General features: G+C 33.4%; 1 protein-coding gene across 16 annotated transcripts in view; it reads left to right on the top strand.

Annotated features, from left to right (window-relative positions):
- Window positions 1-24,058, top strand: part of LOC149804145 (uncharacterized) — a 304,793-nt gene that overhangs the window by 196,979 nt on the left and 83,756 nt on the right. For all 16 annotated transcript variants that reach the window (XM_089954101.1, XM_089954099.1, XM_089954104.1 and 13 more), the window contains 5 exons: window positions 1,445-1,529; window positions 6,456-6,596; window positions 11,628-11,723; window positions 15,123-15,362; window positions 22,558-22,637. In XM_089954101.1, coding sequence (XP_089810227.1) covers window positions 1,445-1,529; window positions 6,456-6,596; window positions 11,628-11,723; window positions 15,123-15,362; window positions 22,558-22,637 — 642 coding nt within the window. The remainder of the gene's footprint in view (window positions 1-1,444; window positions 1,530-6,455; window positions 6,597-11,627; window positions 11,724-15,122; window positions 15,363-22,557; window positions 22,638-24,058) is intronic.

Genomic DNA, 24,058 nt, shown 5'->3' with positions numbered 1-24,058 from the left:
CTGAAAATTAATTTACTTGGCCATTGGACCTGAATATTAACTATTTCAACCATTTGTGAATATTTCCCACATTTCCATAGTTTATAAATAAAAATAGAAACCGAAATTGTTTTAATGATCTAGATGCATTTCAAATGTATGGTGGTTGAGTAAATTTTCATCTGTTTCAGATTTTGAATAGTTGTACAATATTAGAACACACATTTGCAGTGGTTTTGAAATTGAAATGCAGTAGCTATGAAGTCCAGTCTGAGGGATTGATCCTGCAAGAAAAAAGTGGCATTCAGACTGAAAACATTTATTCTATTCAATCTTTTATTAGAACAAGATAAAATAAGGAATAAAATTTGCTGACAAAAACTCTACAATTGTATTTTTATACTTACTACAGTGTCTGTTTGATTTTATAAATTCATTGCTGTTGTTTGCTTTTGATGTATTTGCTATTTCGTTCAAGTACATATATAATAACAAAAGATAAAAAAGTGGTAGTTAACTCCCTTTAACACTCTGGAAATGGAAAACACAACTTTGGTAAATGCACATCTGTTTGATTGCAAATGAATGAAAATGAGATTAAAATGGTAATTGAAAGCAATAAATACAAAAATTGGAATGCACTTCAGAGATGTAAAAGAGAATGGCAAGATGCCAGATGAAAATCGGAATTCATGCAGAACGTAAACAATGCTAGTAGAATCCAGCTGGAACACAAATGAAATCCAGATTTGATAATATTATCTGTTTTAGGGTCTGTAGTGCATGGCACAACACAAATTTGTCAGCTTTGGGATGATATTCATCAAAATAAAGTGCATGTTTGGGCAAAGGTTACTGTATTTCGGGGCTAGGGTTCATTCAGTCTTCTAGATTTACATCTCTTTATTATCAAATTTGTATAGTTATATCAGTTCTTAGCCATATATAAAGTGTGTGTGTGTGTGTGTGTGTGTGTGTGTCCAGATCGGTACATATGAAATAAAAAATACAATTATTTAGCAGGCATTTTTGGGATTGAATAAGTTTGGCTATTTAAAAAAAAACTGATGTTGAAGGGAGTTAAACTGAAATTTGGTAAATCAGATACTTGTTAAATATGTGATGGGGTTCCTGATTGACGACATGAGGTAGGACTAATCAACATTATTGATTTGTTTAGAATTTAATTGCTTTTGCTATTATTTAATTATTATATACGTGGTTTGTGAACAGGTATCATAACCACATGATTAATTTAACTAAATGATTTCCCTTTTAGTAATAATTTCACATGATTTTTTAGCTTAGGCATGGCTGAAAATACTGAGTGACTTCATGATAAAGTCATACATACATTGTCATACCAGACTGCTATAGGACATTTTTCGATAAATGATTTTATGAATGCAAGAAATTTCCTCATAAGATTACTAATATTATTATTTCACGTCTGTCATTGTTTTAGTGAAATTGAGTCCAAACAGCGGGCAGAGCTCACCTTGAGAAACATCCAGATGGAACTCCGCACTGCCAGCAACCAAATTAAGGAGGTAATTAAGATTATTAGAATCTTTCATAAAAGTTTTCATTTAACTTCATTTTTTTAGGGGGGGGATAGTTGGCATATAATAATCACTGTATGATATTTGCCATCATGACTTAATATGGACAAATGGCATCTTTGTCTTCAAGTGATGAGATCTGCATTGTCACACACCTTAGTTGCTGGGTGTACATGCACCTTGTACTGGTCAAAAGTGATGTCAAATTTGGGGCTTCAGCGTGGCACATTGATTCTGGGCTTGCAGGTTTTCAACAAGTTTTTGTTCTACATCCTGCAGATGTTAACTGTGCATCCCTCATGGGTGCACTCTTTCATCAGACAAAATTTAAAAAAAAAATATGCCTACAATTTTTCATTAGTTGATTTCCATCCATGTTCTCAATAGCCAAAATCACAATAGGCAACAAAAAATGCAAGATGGCAATGATTGATTATGTAATGGTTTTTGAACATATGGTACTTTATTTTGCTTTCTCTTTTTAATACAACAACCCCAATCTGATTAAAACCATATCTCCACTGTCCTATTTGAAGATCTGACACCAAATTCTTAGGGGTCATATTCTGATGACCTATGTTATTACTATAATCACTAATTTTATCAGTCAATCAGATGAAGCCTTATATCTTTGTGTTTGGGAGACTGAGCAGTATAGCTGAAGAGCATCAGTATATGACAATTTTTTGATTCACTTTCAAATTTCTGAAAGTTGTATTTCCATTGGCTAACTCAAAGGTCACCAGAACGAGACCCCTAAGTGATCGCTGTCAAGTCTTCACTCAGGACAGTGGAGATCTGATTTTAGTCAGATTGACAACAACCCCAGATGCTACTGACACTTATTTGTTAAAGACATCTTATGCAATAAACTGGATCAATAGCATGGCAGTCATGTCTTTGTATGCACATTGTACACATTTATTCAAGATGTAGAATTGAAATAAATATACAGCATTAAATTGAATGGTCTTGTATGGTCAATTTTTATTCTTGCTTGCAGTCGCTGATATGCAGGAAAAAATATCACCAACTTCTTGCGTCTGTGTGACTTGAGTCCCACTCATGTTATCATACCTTAATGAATATGTGAATGTTGAATATGTGAGTGTGGACAGATACTATTGAGAAGATTCTCTTTATTTGTCTAATTGACAATATTGGCCAATTTTGGGCAGAAAATGACTTTATCACTTAAAATTCATGTGGATAATGTTAACTGGAGTTAATAGAACTGTGATAGATCAGGGGAGATGACTTGTCCTTTGACTGATTCCAAAACAGAAAATAGTTGTGTCCCTTCAATAACATCTTAACTACAACTTGAAGTTTGGTGCAGTATCTGGAGGAAAATTATATTCACTGGCAAATGCACATAAGTTCATCAGATTTACCGTTTCAGTCTAATAAAGTTCATATTTTGAAGATAAATTCATGCATTCAGTGATCACACACATACATTTGTAGAATGGAATAGGTGTGATGTAAGGAGATAATTATTTTCATCCAGTGGTTACAATCTATGCTAGTAAAAGCATGGTCTGTAAAGAGATAATGAGATCATTCAAAGACCACACACAATTAATATTACTAAGAGCATGTGGTATGTGTAGAGAAAATAGACTAAATCATTGACCACACACAAATTAATAAGAAAGAGGCAGTACATGGGACTGCTTTGGTGGCCTAAGTGGTCAGAGTATCTACCTTGGATGTGGCAGGTGGTCAGAGCATCTACCTTGGATGCAGGAGGTCGCAGGTCCGAATCCCAGCTGAGTGATACCAAAGACTTATAAAATGGTACTAACATCTGCCTTGGTTAGTGCTGAGCATTAAGAGGTTTTATGACTGGTCAGCCTGGTGTCCGGATCATGTGGATGTGATGCTATATATCTGCGTCATGATGCCCCAGTGCGAGATATCATTATAAACTGTCACACTGCAGACATCATATAGGTATGACTGAAAAGTGGTTAAATCTGTGTTAAAAATCCAAATCACACAAACACGTGCACATGCACACACACACACACACACACACACACACACACACACACACACACACACTATATGGTGAGAAAATGTCACCAATGATCACCCAAATAAAGTTATATAACGGCTATGTACCCAGATGTTAAGGCAGACTCTCTTACATTTATACAACTAGGAGTTGCAAACAGATCTTCTCAGAGGACAGAATGAAATATTGAATATAGAAATATTTGAAAGTCTTGAAAATTGATCCTAGATGGTATATCAAAGTTAAGAAATTTCTAATGTTAGAATAATATTAGAAATTGAAGTTGTAAAATAAAGCACTGAAATTACAATATATTAGCTATATGTATCTTAAAATTTATTAACTAGCAAAGTTATTTCATGTGATAAAATTAATTCCAAAATAAATACTAAATAAATTACAGAAGTAACTGAATTTTGAAATTAAAGTAGACACCCATGTTTAGCTATGTTGACTCTTAAACCTGTCTGTTACATGCAGCAAGCACCTACTGAAAGAATCTGGATTTCTGTTGTCTTGATGCTTGTGTGCTGGCTACTGATTCCAACTTTACTGGGACTTAAATATTGTATAGTTGGAATTTAGCTGAAAAATCATTGAAAGTTGGAAGACTGTTGGAAAAGATCTGGATGTTGGAGAACTTGGAAAATTGTTGGCAAACCCTGTCTCATCTTGAGTCTTGAAATCTATGCAAAAAGGATGATATTTTGCAATGAAAAAGATATATCTGGTAAAATTTTCATCAGGGTAAAATACTTCGTTGAAAATTATTCCAACATCCATTGTTAGACTGCAGTTTGGTAACTTATGTCATCCTCCATACAGGTGTACTGTAGTCGACCTGGAGTGCACATGCTTAATGAGTTATTAACAGCAAGGGCACTGACCTACGAAGGCTGCATGGAATAATGGATTAAATGAAGCAGACTATTTTCCTTACAAAGCAGTGATATTTGTTAAATATCTCCAGCAACCAAATATCTTCACAATCACCTCCAATCTTTAAAACTTCTTCTCATTATGTTAAACTTGCAAATTCATCCTTTGAATCGTCCGAAAATTGTATATGTGTAACTTTTTTCTTCATATCTGAAAATTGTATATGTTAAAAATGTATTGTGCATAGTCTAGTAGTTGTGGTGATCTTGTACATCTTAGATTATAGTGTTTCATGAACTTTCATCAATTACCATAAAGGCTAGGAAAGCTCCATCTGTTACAATGTATCTGACAGTGAAAACATTCAAAGTTTGTGGTAGTCGGCCAAGTTGCAATGTAACGTGTTTGACGGCCATTAGTGTAACATATCTTTGAGGTTACAGTCACTCTGAGGTGTAAGAAATGACAAAATAGACTGAATTATGCAAATGATCAACTTTTCATTTAAATAATAATTTGTTTTGAAAGCTAAGAAAAATCAGAAATCATTAATTATTGGTTAGTTTGGAAAGAAAAGTAAATCAGAAAATGTGGGAACTTATTATGATAAATGCTGGTAAATGAAGAGTATACAAAATGTGAGCATGATCCAGAATGGAAAATACCATGATGCAGTTCATTACAGGTTGACCAAATATTCAGAGCATGTTAAATGTTTTCATAATTTTACTTGAGTACTTGATCAAGCTTTTATTGTAGTAACGTAAATATCCAAGTAAAACATGAGTTAAGCTGGTAGAACTGTCAAAGCAAATATGATCTTGTTTTTGTCGAACTATTAGTGATTGTATTATCTGCTATTGGTTTCCTTTCTTCTCTCTAAATTGTTGAAGGGGGGGGGGGCACACTGTCCTCCGTCTTGTGGATCCTATGTGCAGCATTGGGTACATGTGCTTAATAATGCTCAAAAGTGAGGGTAACATTGGGGGGGGGGTCATGCTCCTGTAATACTTAAAAGTAAGGGTAAATTTGGGGGTATATGCACCTGCTGATAGTGAAAAGTCAAGTGTAAAGCTTGGGGTTAACTAATTGATTAAACCGAGGGCACATGGATGTTACTGTGGTTTGAAAATCAAAATTTTATGGTAAACAAGGGTGTAATATCTGAGTTAATCATGATGTAATAAATGTAATAATGTAATAATTCTTGGCACAGAATCTATTCATTAACCGTATCGTGAGGTCAGAGGATTTTTCATAATATTTTAATTTGTAACCTTGACAGTAAACTTGATAATATGCAAAATTTAACAATTGGTCCATTGTGTGATATACCGAGAATGACCAATGTGTCCAGCTTATCTTCACATCTTTGGGGCAACATTGACTTTGTTCATGACATCAATATAAGATCAAGTGTATGTATATTAATGCTTTTCTGTGGCAAACGGTCTTTTCAAAGAAATTTATGTACTGCTCAATCAGTGTACACAAAATAACAAGGCATCTCATCTGCATAAAATGTTAATGATTGGACAATGATGTAATCACCAACCAGCAGGCATTATGACACATTCACATTCAGAGTGCTTGACAGGTAGTCTGGCAAATGAAAGGCAGTCAGCTGCTTGATCATGATCACAGAGATACTTTACTTACATGCACAGTCATCTTTAGAAATGTACATTCTTAGTTTTTGTTCGTGATCTACATACTGTAATACATAAATGGAAATGCGGAGGATGGCAGATTTAGCATGATATTATCAATTCCTTGACATCTCTCTTAGCACTGTAGAATGAATAAAAACAAGTAAAACAGTCTTTGTTTGAAAATGATAATAGTTTTGTGTAGAGAAATTTTGGTATCTTTATTCTGCCTGTTGTTAGCCAATTGTGTATATATTTTGTTTATATTCTGAACCACTAATTAATTTCTCTTTTTTCGAAGACAGATTATTATCTTTAAACTTTTTTGATTTAGCATTTTAGTTTTTGCTCTTTTTTTGTTTTCAGTTGGAGGAAGAGAAAGAATTGTTGCAAAGACAACTAAATAATGAGAAAAATGCAGTGCAGCTCCAGAAGAAAATCAATGGAGAACAGCAGCGGCTTCATGAACAGCTTCAGCAGGAGAACTTAAGGACCTCATCTCAAAAAGTAGGTCATTGTTGACTGTATTTGAGCAGCAAATAAATGTCTGAGCATATATCATTGTTGACTACATATGTATAGTAAATTATAGTTGTCTCCCATTTGGTAGTCAATAATAACATCTGATTCAGATCACACATTTGCTTCACAGAATCTTTTTATATTCCGGCATAAATAATGAATAAACACTGAATTGAATAAATAATGAGAAAGATAACTGGTTAAAGGAAATAAACTATATATTTTGGTGGATAAAAAAGAAAAGTGTTCATTTGCCATCTATACTCGCATATAATTTGAGTTCAGCTGCAAACTGCACAGACCCAAATCTGCCATTGCATAAAGCACTGGCAGATCTTGAGTCATACTTTTTATTAAGAATAATCAGTAGAACAAATTGCATATACCCTGATCTGTCTGCATAGTTGGACTCAACTTTTAAGTGAGTACAGGTAGTGATTTGTAAGCCCATCTAGCTTTGATTGCTTGATGCTTCTTTAGTTGATTAAAATTTGTAAGATGTAGTAGAAACAGCATGATTATTTTTGTTTACCATGTGAACTTGTCTCAGAACTAAGATTAATAAATTTCTTGCAAAGTTTGACAAATCATACTGTTTGAATTAATAATCTGATTTAATAAAATAATTTGTACAGAGAATACCCTCATTCAAATAGAATTTGATCATGCAATTTATTACAGGATTCGGACTCGGTAAGATTCTTTATCTTGACCTGTTGTGACGACATTCTTATCTTTGTTGCACTCTTTTAAAAAATGTTGAGGTTATTTTGATGTTACCATAATTTCTTCTTGCCTGTTAACTTCTACCTTTTTATATGGGAGATTTTTTAGCACTTTGGTTGACAGTTATTCATCTCCCCCCCTCACCATTAGAGGGTTTTAATTACACCATCCAACCAAGAAACTGCTTCATTAGATAGTTTAGTGTTTAACTTTTCATTTTCAGTTAGTATCTTGTTTGAAATTTTAATGATGTACAATTTTAAAAGTTGCTGGTTTACTTTTGGCTTTTTCGTTTGGTATCATACCAGCCAAAGCGTATGAAATTTTAGACATGTAGACTGTGGATTTGCTGTAAGTGGTCATGACTTTTTACAAATTGCCATATACAGTACTCTCTCACTATAAGGCACCTCTGTGTAAGAATTCCCTTTTTATAAGGTTGATATGTTCATGGATCCTATTTTATTAATAGTAACATGTAAATTATCTCATTATAATATACCTCTGTATATGAATTACCTTTTTATAATGTTATGTTCAAGATCCCATGTCATTATTTAATAGTGCATGTAATATGTGTATACTACCTCATTATAAGATGACCTTACCTGTAAGGTCTATTTTTATTGCATCCATAAATAGCATTACAGTGCGGGAGTACTCTACTTTGCATAAATTATTAATGAATGTGATTGGTATTTGATTTGTCCTGGTCATTTCTAAGGTTGTGGCTAAACCTACAAGATGTTTGCAAACACCCTTCTCATTATATGATAGACTACTCAAATTTGCATATGCTCAGAAATCACTTATACAGAAATTAATTGTTGATTTGGTTGCCACCAAACTAGTTTGGGTACTGTGGATATACTTTTAATATAATCCATTTGATCTGATATTTCTGGCCCAAAGGAGACTATGTGTCAAAAGTTTATGACAAAAAATGTAATCTATATTTCTTAGAATACTATAAAGCTACATTTTGAATGACATCAGCTTTTGAACGTAAAGTAAATGTTAACAGTCACCATAGTCCAAAATAAATCTTCAGAATTATTTTTTAGAATACCAAACACAAAGAAAAGTGTGCTGAATGTACTTAAGGTACCAAAACATAGATTAGAATGTATTTTCTAATTTTGCCCAGTAAACAGGTTCTAAGAGAGTAATTTCAAGTGTGAATAAATTTACTAAATGTATTTAGAAACTGCCTCAATCAGTTGCATGGTGGTCGTGTGAAAAGCATTTTTCTTCTTTTTTTTTGAATGTAGTAATGTTTTTCAAAACTTGACCATGACATGGGTTTTGGGAGTAAAAATGGTGATTTTAGCATGACATGCCATGTTATGGCAGGTATGCAAAGTGATGTTTTAGCCAGGAATTTAAGGAATCATTGGACCATTTTGTTGTATGTCATAAAATGATTTGCTTAACTTGAAGAACACTTTTAATTGCAGTTATTATTTAATTGTTTTCTTTCTTTCTTTATATAATTGTTTTCTGTCAACATTGTCATGGTAACAAAGTTTGTTGGTTCATATTATTAATGTTGTAAAACCTGTCATGATATACTTCTACTTGAAACATTAAATTGAAAATAGCATAGAATTAGTATTAGGAGCCAGGTAAAACTTACTACACCTCTGACTAATTTCATGCATTTTCATTGATCAAACGAGTCAGGTGTGGACCTGGTATGAGAACTTGCCGGGTCAGTATGATGTGACATCATGAATGACTTCACTTTGATATGTATTTGCTTAAGGTTTCTTCCACCCTACCCCACCACCCCAAAAAAGATTGAAAATATTGGAAATAATGTGCAGTGAGATCATAAGTTGGCTAAATTAATTGCATAGTTTGTTATTTGCCCAGTATGGAATTATACTAAGTTGGCATACAAACTTACCTGAGCCTGCCGGCTGACTCTGTATCATTCTGTACTTGTTTGCTGACAAAACATGTAACTGATATACCTCACAATATTCTCCTTAACTGGCAGCATGATGCCACTCTTATACAAATCTTAATTACTCTGTGATGTACATTTAGCAGTGGCACATAATAGCATTTAGTACTCTGTAACAACATAAAGTACTGTGAAATAACATCATATGGTACTGTGTAATAACATAATTTAGTACTGTGTAGTAACATATAATTATGTGAATTTATTTATTTTTTGGGTATCAACTTTGTGGTTTTGCAACAAGCTGCCATTTTAATGAGTACTTAATTTCCTAGGTCATGGATTAATGCAGTTGACATTTGTGGTTTATAGCAATGAAGAAATCCATGAAAATTGTAATACATGTAAAAATGGTGATTTTACTGCAATTTAGAGTCATTTCTAAGGCTCAATGGTATAAATCTGTTATTTCTAAGGCTCAGTGGTATACATCAATTATTTACAAGGCTCAGTGGTATACATCAATTATTTATAAGGCTCAGTGGTATAGATCAATTATTTATAAAGCCCAGTGGTATACATCTATTATTTCTAAGGCGCAGTGGTATGCATCTGTTTTTTTATTTATAAGGCTCACTGATATACAACTCTTATTTATTAGGCTGAGTGGTAAATATCAATTATTTATAAGGCTGACTGGTATACAACTCTTATTTATAAGGCTGAGTGGTAAATATCAATTATTTATAAGGCTGACTGGTATACAACTCTTATTTATTAGGCTGAGTGGTAAATATCAATTATTTATAAGACTCACTGGTATACAACTCTTATTTATAAGGCTCACTGGTATACAACTATTATTTCAAAGAGTCAGTGGTATACATTTATTATATCAAAGGGTCAGTGGTATATATTTCCATGGTTCTGTGGTATATATTTCCATGGTTCAGTGGTATATATTTCCATGGTTCAGTGGTATATATTTTCATGGTTCTGTGGTATATATCTGATTTTTCCATGGCTCAGTTGCATATACATCTTTCCCTGGTTATGTGAATAAAATATTTTCCAGATTTTTTGATTTATAGCTCTACTGGTCCTAGACTATAAGTGCTTATGGACTTTTGTATCTTGTGCATCTGTCTCTTATCACAAACTTGTTATTTCTGCATCACCTAAACCATTCAGAGGATTGCCATGAAACTTTATACACACAATCATTCCATGGTCTAGTTGATCCAGAATGAAAATGGTGATGCTCATACATCCAGTATGGTCACCAGTGGCCATCTTGAAAATAGTATTTATGCTACTCCAGGCCTCCTGATTGAATGATCATATCATATCATATATCAATGTCTTAAGATGGCTAGTTCATCCCAAATGAAAATAGAGCAGATTGTATCATTCAATATGGCCACCACTGCACAGCAATCTTGAAAATCTTATTATAGTTACTTCTGAATGGTTAATCATGTTAACATTGAGTTTTCTCTAAAAGACTTCTTAAGTTGGTCCTGAAAGAATATATTCCAGTGATACATCCAGTTTGGCTGCAATGATGACTGGAGATTCTTTTTGCCTGATAGAGCATGAGTCTCTTTGAGGGACTCTTGTTTGGAATTCCTGGAGATTCTTTTTGCCTAATAGAGCATGAGTCTCTTTGAGGGACTCTTGTTTGGAGTTCCTGGAGATTCCTTTTGCCTGATGGAGCATCAGTCTCTTTGAGGGACTATTGTTTGTTTTATGAAGAGTATTTAAAAAGTTATTTTTTTGTTAAACAAGACTCGGTTCAGTAATGCAAGTAAGCATTTGGAATTCCATAATTTTATTAGAAAGTAATTGTATCCAAATAATGACAAACCAGGTTAATAAAATGTATTAAATCTTTTATATCTTTCATTCATGAACATTGTCATTAATCATTATGAGTTATAAAAACTAATTTAGTGGAATTTTGATATGATTTCTGCGTTGACTCAAACTTCTGATTTATTTATGAAGTCAGAGGGGTTAAGACAAACTACCAAGTCTTCAGAGTAATTTATGAAGGCCTGTGGGGGTTGACTCAAACTACCAAGTCATCAGACTAATTTATGAAATCGCTAGAGGGTTGACTACCAAGTCTTTAAAATAATTTATGAAGTCTGTTGGGGGTTGACTCAGGCTAATAAATCTTGAGACAAATTTATGAAGTCCCATGGTGTTGACTCAGGCTACCAAGATTTGTTTATGAAGTCCTTAGGGGATTGACTCAAACTGCAAAGTGTTTAGTCAGATTTATGAAGTCCCATTGGGGGGAATGTTGAGCTATTTTTGTTCTACTGTCAGATATGAATATGTTGTTATTACACATTAATTGTACTTCATGTTTTCAGGATGATGTTGAAAACAAGCTTGAAATGGCAGATGATGACAATAAGCATGCCCAGGACAATGTTGACAAATTTAAATCTGAGAATGCTGCTCTCAAGGTAGATATTACTATCAATACTGACAGTCTTAAGGTAGATATTACTATCAATACTGACAGTCTCAAGGTAGATATTACTATCAATACTGACAGTCTCAAGGTGCTGATTACTATCAATACTGACAGTCTCAAGGTACAGATTACTATCAATGCTGACAGTCTCAAGGTAGATATTACTATCAATACTGACAGGGTCAAGGTAGATATTACTATCAATACTGACAGTCTCAAGGTACTGATTACTATCAATACTGTCGGTCTCAAGGTAGATATTACTATCAATACTGACAGTCTCAAGGTACTGATTACTATCAATGCTGACAGTATCGATGTACAGTTTAATATCAATGCTGACAGTCTCAAGGTAGATATTACTATCAATGCTGACAGTCTCAAGGTACTGATTACTATCAATGCTGACAGTCTCAAGGTACTGATTACTATCAATGCTGACAGTCTCAAGGTACTGATTAATATCAGTACTGAGTCTCAAGATGCTGATTACTATCAATGCTGACAGTCTCAATGTACTGATTTCTATCAATACTGACAGTCTCAAGGTACTGATTAATATCAATACAGACAGTCTCAAGGTACTGATTTCTATCAGGGCCCAGAGTGACCGAGTGATCTAAAGCGCTTTCCGCTACGGATCATTGCCATCTCACCTCTGTCTGCGTGGGTTCAAGTCTCAGATTCGGCTAATGTGGGTATGTGAGAAAGCTTGCCAGTAGCTTCTCATGGGTCGGTGGTTCTTTCCAGGTTTTTCCTCCACCACTAATACTGTCTGCCATGTATATCCTATCTTGTGCTGAAAAATGGCATTAAACCCTACAACAACAACAACAACAACAACTGATTTCTATCAATTCTGACAGTCTCAATGTACAGTTTACTATCAATACCGACAGTCTCAATGTACAGTTTAATATCAATGCTGACAGCCTCAAGGTAGATATTACTGTCAATACTGACAGTTTCAATGTACAGTTTACTATCAATGCTGATAGTCTCAAGGTAGATATTACTATCAATGCTGACAGTCTCAAGGTACTGATTACTATCATTACTGACATTCTTATGATACTGATTACTATCAATACTGACAGTCTCAAGGTAGATATTGCTATCAATACTGACAGTCTCAATGAACAGTTTACTATCAACACTGACAGTCTCAAGGTACTGATTACTATCAGTAATGACAGTCTCAATATGCAGATCACTATCAATACTGACAGTCTCAATGTACAGTATACTATCAGTACTGACATTCTCAATGTACAGATCACTATCAATACTGACAGTCTCAATGTACAGATTACTATCAGTAATGACATTCTCAAGGTACAGATCACTGTCAATACTGACACTTTGTCAAGGTTAAGGTACAGATTGCTATGAATAAAGAAAGTTTGTCAGTGTAAATATTGTTATCTCTGCTGACAGTTTGCCAGTGTACAGATTGCCGTCAGTACTGACAGTTCATCACGGTACAGATTGCAATTAGTAATGACAGTTTGTCAATGTACAGATTGCTATTAATATAGCTGTCAGTACAGGCAGTTTGTCAAGGTACAAATATCAGCACTGATGGTTCTAGAGTACAGTTTATTATCAATACTGACTTGCTAAGTGTGGATAAGGCACTTTTTGTAGTTGAAATTGTCTTGAAAGACACCCATTCTGCAAAAAAATAATGGTCTCACAAGACAGGTGGTCTCTCTTGGCAGGTCATAACTCTGTATACTCAGTAAATCTGTGCAAGGAGAACCTGGTCTCGTGGCAAGTGGTCTTTCATACCATTGGTCACTCAAGACAGGTTTTACTGTAATATCCAGGTAATTTGACTTCAAAGTCAAAAAGCAGTTCCCTCCTGAATTGAACCCATTGGGCAGTACAATAAGCCAGAAGTGCCCTCTTGTTTATTATAAGAGGTGAGCTTAAGGGCAGCAACCATTGTGGCTCTGGTTGCATACCAACGTCCAAACTGAAAGGGCATGGGTTCGATTCCTACCATCAGATCAGTCCAGGTTGGGTACTATTGCATGACCATGGGCAAAGCATTTTACTCTGACTGCCTCAGCATTAAATAATATTTGTGTTTCTCTGCCATAAACAGAAAACCAAATCTTAGGAATTGTCATTGAGTAGCCGACAAGATGGCTTAAATCATAGTTATTCACTGCGTAATAGCTTAAATAGTACATTATGCTAATGTGAGATTTACAAGAGTTAATCAGTATATTTTTCAGTTTTATCTCACAATGACAGTTATTGTAATCAAATATATTTATCATTATACCTCACAATTACAGTTATTGTAATCAAATATATTTATCATTATATCTCACAATTACAATTATTGTAATCAAATATGAATATCATATCTCACAATGGCAGTTATTGTAATAAAATACATGTCAGTATATCTCATAATGACAGCTATTGTAATAAAATACATGTATCATTATATCTCACAATGACAGTTATTCTAATAAAATACATGTCATTATATCTCACAGTGACAGTTATTGTAATAAGATATATTTATTATATTTCACAATGACAGTTATTGTAATAAAACACATCATTTTATCTCATAATGAAACTTATTGTAATAATACATGTGATTATATCTCACAGTGGCAGCAGTGGCAGTTATTGTAATAAAATACATTTATCATTATATTGCACAATGACAGTTATTGTAATAAAACAGTATCATTATATTTCAGATGACAGTTATTGTGATAAAATAAATAATAACATTTTTAGAACTTTTCACTTAATTTGATTCTTTTTATGTCTTTGAGCTTGTATAGTAGCTTCACAATATCAGGGTTATTAATTCAAAGCTGATGTATTTGGTTTCTAATTTGGCAAAAATATATTACAGCTTGTACTATTCACTCCAGACAGCTCAGTTGAAAAGGTTGATTTGTGACTACTATGAAAGGCACTACCATTCTTACTTGCTTAAAAGTCAAGCCCAGCTGCAGAAAAACATAGATTCTAATATGCCATTACATAATGTGCCAGCAGATCAGGGTCTGTGCTGTTTGTTCTACTAATTGCTCCTAACAAACTAGGTAGATCCAGATCTGTTGGTGCATTATGCAACATCAGATCTTGGTCTGTGTATTTTGCAATTGGAGGGTATATATATGGTATTGTAATTTCACTTATATACCTGGTTTATTGTATTTTATTGTTGCTACAAACCATAAATTTCAGTACTCAGCAAACAATGATCCTTCTGTTAAGACAGTTGGACACCTTCTCCATCACCATTACAGGTATATCCTTAAATTGATGTACAATTGGAAATGTTATTGTTTGAAAAAGCATCAAACTGAATATTTACAAAATAGATTGAAAATGTTTCATATAATTTCAGGCCGAGTTACAGAGGCAGAGAACAAGGTGGACTGATGAGAATGCCCTCCTATCAGCAGATAATGAGAAGCTTCGGCTGAAGGTGGAGGACCTGAAGACAGAGGTTAAGCTGGAAGAAGAAGCCCTAACTCAGGCCACTGTACAACACAGTCTCCAGCTCAGCAGCACTCGTGCTGAGGCAGCCCTTCTTAATGACACATTACAGAAAGAGAGGGCACATCGGGATAAATTAGAGGCAGAGGTAATATAAGAGGATGGTTCATAAACTAAAGCAATATATACTATCTTAATTTTCACACTGTAGTGGGGATGAGATGGTAGTTTTGCTACATTTCATGACCAATCAGTCTTGAAAGCAAATAAAATATATGTGAAAATTTGTTTTTTTTAGTGAAGGGATGTCCAGTGGACAGAAGTGAAATATTGCAAAACCTTTGAAAGATCATAAGAGCTGAATCTCAGCACTGCAAAAATATCTATACAGTAGTCCCCCTCTTATAAGGCCACCCCTAATGCAGCAGGGAAGTGGCCTTATAATGCAGGTGGCCTTTCTAGAGGGGGATGACAAATGCGAATAGTAAATACATATGAAGAAAGTCACAAGTACATTTAATTTTAAATATTTAATATTTTCATTAAAAAATCACATGCATGTGAAATAAATGTAATACAAACTGTGTCATCATTTTCAAAAGAATGCTATGAATAACCATTGATATAGTTTTAAAACTGTCTTTATAATTATGTTACAGATCACATCATCTGTCACTTTGTTGGTAACAGTCTAAAAAACAAACCAGTCTCGTCACAATTAAAAATATCCTTGCTGTCATATCCCCTGCATATATCGTTTAGTCTTTTGTTCCCATCTTCAACAACTTCATTATTAACATCAGCTGATTCTCCACTAAGGACAGAACACTTAATATTGTGTCGCACTTGAAATCTGTGCAACCATCCGTTACTTGCGGTAAAATCGTCATATCCCAATTCAACGGACAAAATTGTTGCTTTTTCTTGTCATTCAAATCAGGATACAAACGTATCCTGGCTCAAACAATCTTCCTTTCTCCATCCATTTCACCTTCCCACTTCTGTAGAATTGTTTCATTATCGTTCACAATATTGTTTATCTGAATCTTCCAGAGACTAGTTTTCTGCAAGGATCCTCGATACCCCCCCCCCCTCCCCCCCCCCCCGGTCAGATGAATTACTTTCACTTTCTCTTCTAAACTGATAATTTTTCTTTTCCGCGATGACAAGTTGATCTTTTTGCAGTAAGTTATTCATGTTGCCAACTACAATACTGATAAAACAATTTTGTATGCATCTAAACAAATTGCCATGTGTTTTTAAAGGAAGTGATCTTGTCATGTGATTCGTTAGTCGCAGTCTGGTACCCTATTGTTTTTATACGTTTCTTTACACTAAGTGAGAGAAGCCAAAACGGCTTCGATATGTACCATTAACATCACGCAGATTTGACCTCGTGGCCGTTAGGATTTGTAATTTTGACAATTATTGTCAGTAGTAATAGCCACTGATTATCAAAGTGAACAAGCTCAACGTCTTACTAAGGGAAGCCATAAAGGCTATCAAGCCATTTTCCTGCTGACTTGGGTATTGTACATCGATACTGCCACTTCTCAGCTGTTACTACTGTTCAGTAATTGTAATATTAACAATTATCAGTGACTAAACCAGACATCTTATGATAACACAGCAGTAAGGCTAATTGGATTACATGTACGTACCCTTTTGTATGGATTAAAATTTGAATCTTTCTCGGTTTTTATGGAATAAATTTGGCTTCTCGTGAGGCATAAATGATATAATATTAACCTTAGTGGTAAATGTACTTTACTCAACACTTCTTTCAGTAACGAAAACCTGACATTGGGGGAACAGAAATCGGATTATTTAACACACGTTATGAATAAAATACTGGCTCTGGATACATATTCAAATAAAATGCGGCCGTTTGTGAGGGGTAAATTTTATATTATTGCACTAATATGCTGGCCGCTGGTCGCGTTAGCCGGGTGGCCTTTCGTGAGGGGTACTTTTGAACACAAACTCGTCGGTGCCAACGGATTCTGGCTGTAAGGAGCGGGTGGCCGCTGGTCAGGGGGGCCATTCAAGAGAGGGACTACTGTACTGTGATTTGTTAAATTGAAATAATTTTTCAGGTTGGAAGTGATGTATAATGAAGAATAGGAGTTATATATCTAAGCCAGACATCAGCAGCACCCTAATTTAGACTGACCAGTTTTATGAATGACTTGTTTTTTTTTTTTAATGACACTTTTAAACACATTAGCTATATTATGCCAATGAACTGGGCATTAAGTGCTTTCCCAATGGAGACAGCCAACCAAAGCTGACCTGGGTGGGCGTTGAACCCATGACTCATGGATTACCAATCCGACACTCTACTGAGCTACCCTGCCTCCTTTCCAGCTTAATGAAAATTTTAGACTCTGTCGACAAGTTAATGATGACGGTGGATATAATACACAACAATTCTTTTTGTCACAGAATAATTTGTGTTGTTTAGCTTTGATGTAGATGAAAACAGTTTCACTAGAATTGTCTGTTCTTGTTATCTTTGAGTTTTTATTGAGTTTTTTATGGAGAGAAAGATGACTTAATAATAAACAGACTTTGGCTAATTTGTATCCTTCCTAGTCTTTCCAAATTAATTGAAAAGCATGTGCATGAGTCATTTATGTCTTTGACCAGAAACTTCTCAATAGTAACCAGACTGGTTTTAGGCAAAATAATTCATGTGAAATGGCACTAATATAAATGGTTAATACATAGATACATGCTGCTTTAGATCAAAGCATATTAAGATTTGAGAATTATGGTTTTGATTTTTTAAAAAAAAGTATTTGATCTTGTAGATCATGAAATTCTTCTAGAGAATCTTAAAAAGTCATTAATTTAGTGACATGGATAAAAAGTGTTTGCTTCATTCTTGATGACGGATTTGTAAAATTGACTCCAAATGAAAATGTATCTGAAAATAAAAGAATAAATTATGCTGTTCCACAATGATAAAATCTTTGACTTTGTTATTTTTGTAAACAATCTTCCCCCATAAGATTGGAAATACAACATCATCTGCTGATCTATGACGCTGATATTGCTTCTTCTGATAAAGAAAGCTGCAGATGTGAACTAGTAGATCATCAGATAGCATTTAATAGGCTTTAGATGTTGGGCACAGAGAAGGGTATGGTTGGATATGCAGATACAAGATTCATTAATAATAATAACATGGGGACAAAAGATCAAAATAAAAAGACAGATGACTGTAATGATGAAGAACTGAAAATAGTTTCCAAAGGACACCATTTATGGTATTATTCTTGACAATGATTTCTTTGCTGTCTTCTTTGGCTACTTAGAAGATACTTAAGATTTAATTTCCAAACAGTACCATGTAAAATTTTGCAAGAGGTACATTCAACCTCATTTTGACAACTGCAATCTAATGTGGGGAAATACGTAAGCATTCATGAGGCAGTGGACATTTTTAAACATCTTACCTTTTCAAGAACAACTTCACCTTTGAAAAGCCATAGTGATATAAAGTTGCTGTTAAGTTGGCCCCAGTTTACTTTAAAAATACTTCTCAGTTCAGGGAATCCAATAACACCCGACACCATTCATAGGTCATTATATGGAAAATTAACCCCACTAAAGTCACATAATCTTGTTGTACATCAAATTTTCAATATATCTGTATTAAATGGGTTAATTCTTTATTTTAAATGGATTAATTCTGTATTTTAAATGGATTAATGCTGTATTTTAACTGGATTCTTTATTTTAAATGGATTAATTCTGTATTTTAAATGGATTAATGCTGTATTTTAAGTGAATTAATGCTTTATTTTAAATGGATTAATTCAGTATTTGAAATGGATTAATGCTGTATTTTAAATGGATTCTTTATTTTAAATGGATTAATTCTGTATTTTAAATGGATTAATGCTGTATTCTAAATGGATTAATGCTTTATTTTAAATGGATTAATTCTGTATTTTACATGGATTAATTCTGTATTTTAAATGGATAATTCTGTATTTTAAATGGATTATTTCTGTATTTTAAATGGATTAATTCTGTAGTTTAAATGGATTAATGCTGTAGTTTAAATGCATTAATTTTAAATAGGTTAATTCTGTATTTTACATGGATTAATTCTGTATTTTACATTGATTAATTCTGTATTTTACATGGATTAATTCTGTATTTTACATTGATTAATTCTGTATTTTACATGGATTAACTCTGTATTTTACATGGATTAATTCTGTATTTTACATGGATTAACTCTGTATTTTACATGGATTAACTCTGTATTTTACATGGATTAATTCTGTATTTTACATGGATTAATTCTATATTTTACATGGATTAATTCTGTATTTTACATGGATTAATTCTGTATTTTACATGGATTAACTCTGTATTTTACATGGATTAATTCTGTATTTTACATGGATTAACTCTGTATTTTACATTGATTAATTCTGTATTGTACATGGATTAATTCTGTATTTTACATGGATTAATTCTGTATTTTACATGGATTAATTCTGTATTTTACATTGATTAATTCTGTATTTTACATGGATTAACTCTGTATTTTACATGGATTAATTCTGTATTTTACATGGATTAATTCTGTATTTTACATTGATTAATTCTGTATTTTACATGGATTAACTCTGTATTTTACATGGATTAATTCTGTATTTTACATGGATTAATTCTGTATTTTACATGGATTAACTCTGTATCTTAATTAATAGCTTAAGGTTCTTTACCTCCTCCAGCTACTTTCATATATGTTGATATTTGTTATGCACAAGTTTGACTAGTCACTGACAGTAATTTATTTGTTGACAAGTGGACATTGATAGTTTCTTATGGTGACTAGTGTATATTGACAATATTTTCATCAGTCTCTGTGATACTAGTTTTATCTGTTGACAAATGGACATTGACAGTAGTTTCATTGTTGACTTGTGGGTATTGACATTAGCTTATCTGTTGACATATTGACATTGACCATAGTTCCATCTGTTCGCTAAGTGACATCTGTTATCTAGTGGGCATTGACAATAATTTCATCTGTTAACATGTATACAGTTCACAAATGGAGTTAATTGTCTGAGTCTGTAACTTCTGTGAACATGAACATGTGAATGTATGTAGTTATGTATGTATGTATGACTGACTGACTGACTGACTGACTGACTTTATTTCCTCTTTAAAAAGAGATTACATCAGAATAAACAAATTCATGATAATACAAGATCATAAAATAAAACAGAAAATTTACAAAAATACAATAGTAATACTGTGTCAGCTACCGTATTGACAAAACGAAATATCTCAATGCCTGCAATTATGCAAATCTGCAGTCATTTGGCGGAGCAAGGCACTAATCTTTTAACAGTTGCTTGATGATGATAATATTTCGAAAAGTTAATACGTCTATAGTGTTATGTACTTAACATTAAGTTCGAGATAGTAACGAAAATGAAATGGAAAACTTATAACAGTGTAATTCTATATGTAGTTTTTTTTTTTTTCATATGACGCATGTATTTATGCATATATATACTTGTTTGCGCGTATGCGTGCGTGCATGCATTTATCTATGACTGACTGTCTAAATGACTTAGTTACCTCTTCAACAAAGAGTATATCAGGTTGCTAAGATACATATTATACATATCATAGGATTATGAGACACATTATAGATGAGAACGCAAGCATGATATATATATACATCGTCAACTAATGCATTTACAAAATGAGATATATAAATACAGAAAACCATATAGAAATCTCATGGAAATAAACATAAACAAATACATAAACAAATACATAAACACACACAAACAGCTGTCATACAACAAAATTTGCAGATTTGACAAGAAGACTTTGGCCTTTAATTGTTTATATTTAATGTTAATTTACTACTTACTTTTAATATCATGTTAGGGCATGTTAGTTGATAGTAGGGCACACATTTTATTGTAGAATGAAGCTATGCTGTTTGCGGTCACCAACATGATATGATATGTATGTATGACTGACTGACTGACTGACTTTATTTCCTCTTTAAAAAGAGATTACATCAGATTAAACAAATTCAGAATAATACAAGATCATAAAATAGAACAGAAAAGTGACAAAGATACAGTAGTAATACAATTGTAATACTGTGTAAGCTACCGTGACAAAACGAAATATCTCAATACCTGCAATTATGTATTTATGTATGTAAGTATGTACTATGTATAAATGTATGAATGTATGGGTGTGTGTATGTATGCATGCATGCATGCATGTATGTATGAATGTATGTATCAATGCATGTTTGTATATATGTATGTATGTATGAATGTATGTATGAATGAATGCATGTATGTATGAATGAATGCATGTATGTATGTATGTATGTATGCATGCATGCATGCATGAATGAATGTGTGTGTGTGTATGTATGTATGAATGTATGTGTGTCTGTATGTATGTATATATATATATGTATGTATGAATGTATGTATGTGTGTATGTATATATGTGTGTAAGTATGTATATAGGTATGTGTGTGTGTATCTGTATGTATGTGTGTGCATATATATGTATGTATGTATGTATGAATGTGTGTGTGTATGAATGTATGTATGTATGTGTGTGTGCATGTGTGTTGTTGGGTTTAACGCCATTTTTTAGCACATGATAGGCTGTGCATGGCAGCCATTATTAATGGTGGAGGAAGAACCCTTGAAAACCCCGGGAAGAACCACCGACCCACGAGAAGCTACTGGCAAGCTTTCTCACATACCCACATTGGCGTGCATGTGTGCATGCATGTGTATGTATGCATGCATGCATGCATGTCTGTATGTATGTATGTGTGCATGTGTGTGTATGTATGTATGTTTGCATGTGTGTATGTGGGTATATATATATGTATGTATAGTATTGTATGTATGTTTGTATAGTATTGTATGTTAGTATGTATCTATGTATGCATGTGTGTATGTATGCATGCATGCATATATGTATGTATGAGTGCATGTATATCTGGGATGGTTAGAAATTGCATTCTGTATGTATCTTGGACTGGTCCTGATATGAAATGAATGGTCAAGATAGACTGGTCCTGATATGAAACGAATAGAGTCTTTCTATTAAATATAGCCTTTATTATTATTATTATTATTATTATTATTATGTCGGATATTTGGTTTGCAATTGCTGTCAGTGCATAGTAGCATTACATTTTTGATCATGCAATAAGTAAATTATCTACAAAGAGGGAGAAAGAGCATCTTAAATTATATCTTTCTTTAAAATTTATATTCTATTTTTTTTATTTACACCTTTTTTTGTCTTTGTAGCTTGAGTCTATCAGGAGTCGACTACAGTCAACAACATTGCAGCTTGAGAAAGCCCTCCAAGCTAGGAGCGAATTAGAGAGGTAAAGTTCACTTATGGATTTATCATCAGTTATGTTGGAATCAAGATGATCACATAACTGGTTCACTTTACTTAGTGTTTGTGGTTTATCATTTTTAGATGCTAACATGTTAAATATAATTTTTAATGAGGGAATCTAATTGGTCCAAAAAGACAGTGAACTCCTTATGCAGTACTCTTTTTACTGATTGGCTATGGCCATGAGAAATTTCCTTATCCTGTCTTCCAGAACCAATTTATTTTACTATTACTATTATGGTGGCCGTCTTTCCAATTGGTAGCTGAATGGACTACAGGATAAATCAGGTAACTATCACAAAAATACATGGTAGTTGTTACACATGTCACAATAAGCAGAGCAACTCCCAGCAACCAGTTGTAAGGCTGGCAGTCCCCTTTGCATTGATGTTACCACATGGTATGGATTTTGTACTCCACCCCCATTTCAACCTATCAGAGTAAATAAACTGGTGACTTATGAGGAGAATGTCAATAAATGTTGGGCTTTCAAGTGACAAAAAGTTATCCAACCACAGCATTTTTCCAAATCAAACGATGCAGATATATGGTCACATTGAGTCTGGGAATCATGTAGAGCAGTATGGATGCAAACTGGCAGCAGCATAACACCTTTAGATTTAGTAAAATTTCTGAACCCAGTAGTCATGACTTCACATGAATATCCAACAACTGGAATGCTATTCCTTCTGTCATATGCAGTACTGCATCTGTGGTGGAATCATTATTTAACTCTATGGTATTCTCTCAACTTGTTTCTTGAAGTATTGTTTTGTACGTAAGAAGTGAAAGGCACTGCAGCTGATTCAGAATTAAATAAAATGCAAAAATATATTATTTTCTTTTTTTTATCAAGACTCTTTCCACTAAAATAAGGACTGTGTGATAGTATAATCTTTATGGCTAATGATTTAATATTGAATTTATGCAACTTGTTGAATAATTTCCAGCATTTGCTCACCAAGGCTTGCAAAAACTGAAAATTATTCAGTTTGTTTCATTAGTTCAGTACCAAATTATTGCCCGTTTGGGATCCTTTATATATCTCAGAATAGTTTTGGATACCCAGCAATTAGTAGATCAGACATTTTTGATAGCAGACTTTGAAAAGGCGCTCTTTTCCCCTTAAAATAAGAAAATGTGGTTTACAAAACTGTTGGTGTTATCAATGTTTCTTGGAAAGAAAGAGTTTCATTGTATGATTATTGTTCCTGATATTGTTATAATTGTCACCAAGTTGTCATGAAGCATATAAGAATTTCTGAGAGCAGCTTATATGAAATACCTCCAAATTGCCAAATTTGAAGAACCCAGGGGTGATGAATATTAGAAAGTGATACGCTAATGAAGAAATCTTTGCTTTAAGTATTTTAATAATTTTTTATTGTAAATTGTATATTTGTC

Source organism: Sinohyriopsis cumingii, chromosome 3 (genome assembly GCF_028554795.1).
Source record: "Sinohyriopsis cumingii isolate HCF-2022 chromosome 3, ASM2855479v2, whole genome shotgun sequence".
Classification (NCBI taxonomy): Eukaryota; Metazoa; Mollusca; class Bivalvia; order Unionida; family Unionidae; genus Sinohyriopsis; species Sinohyriopsis cumingii.
This window is presented reverse-complemented; position numbering and strand designations above follow the sequence as displayed.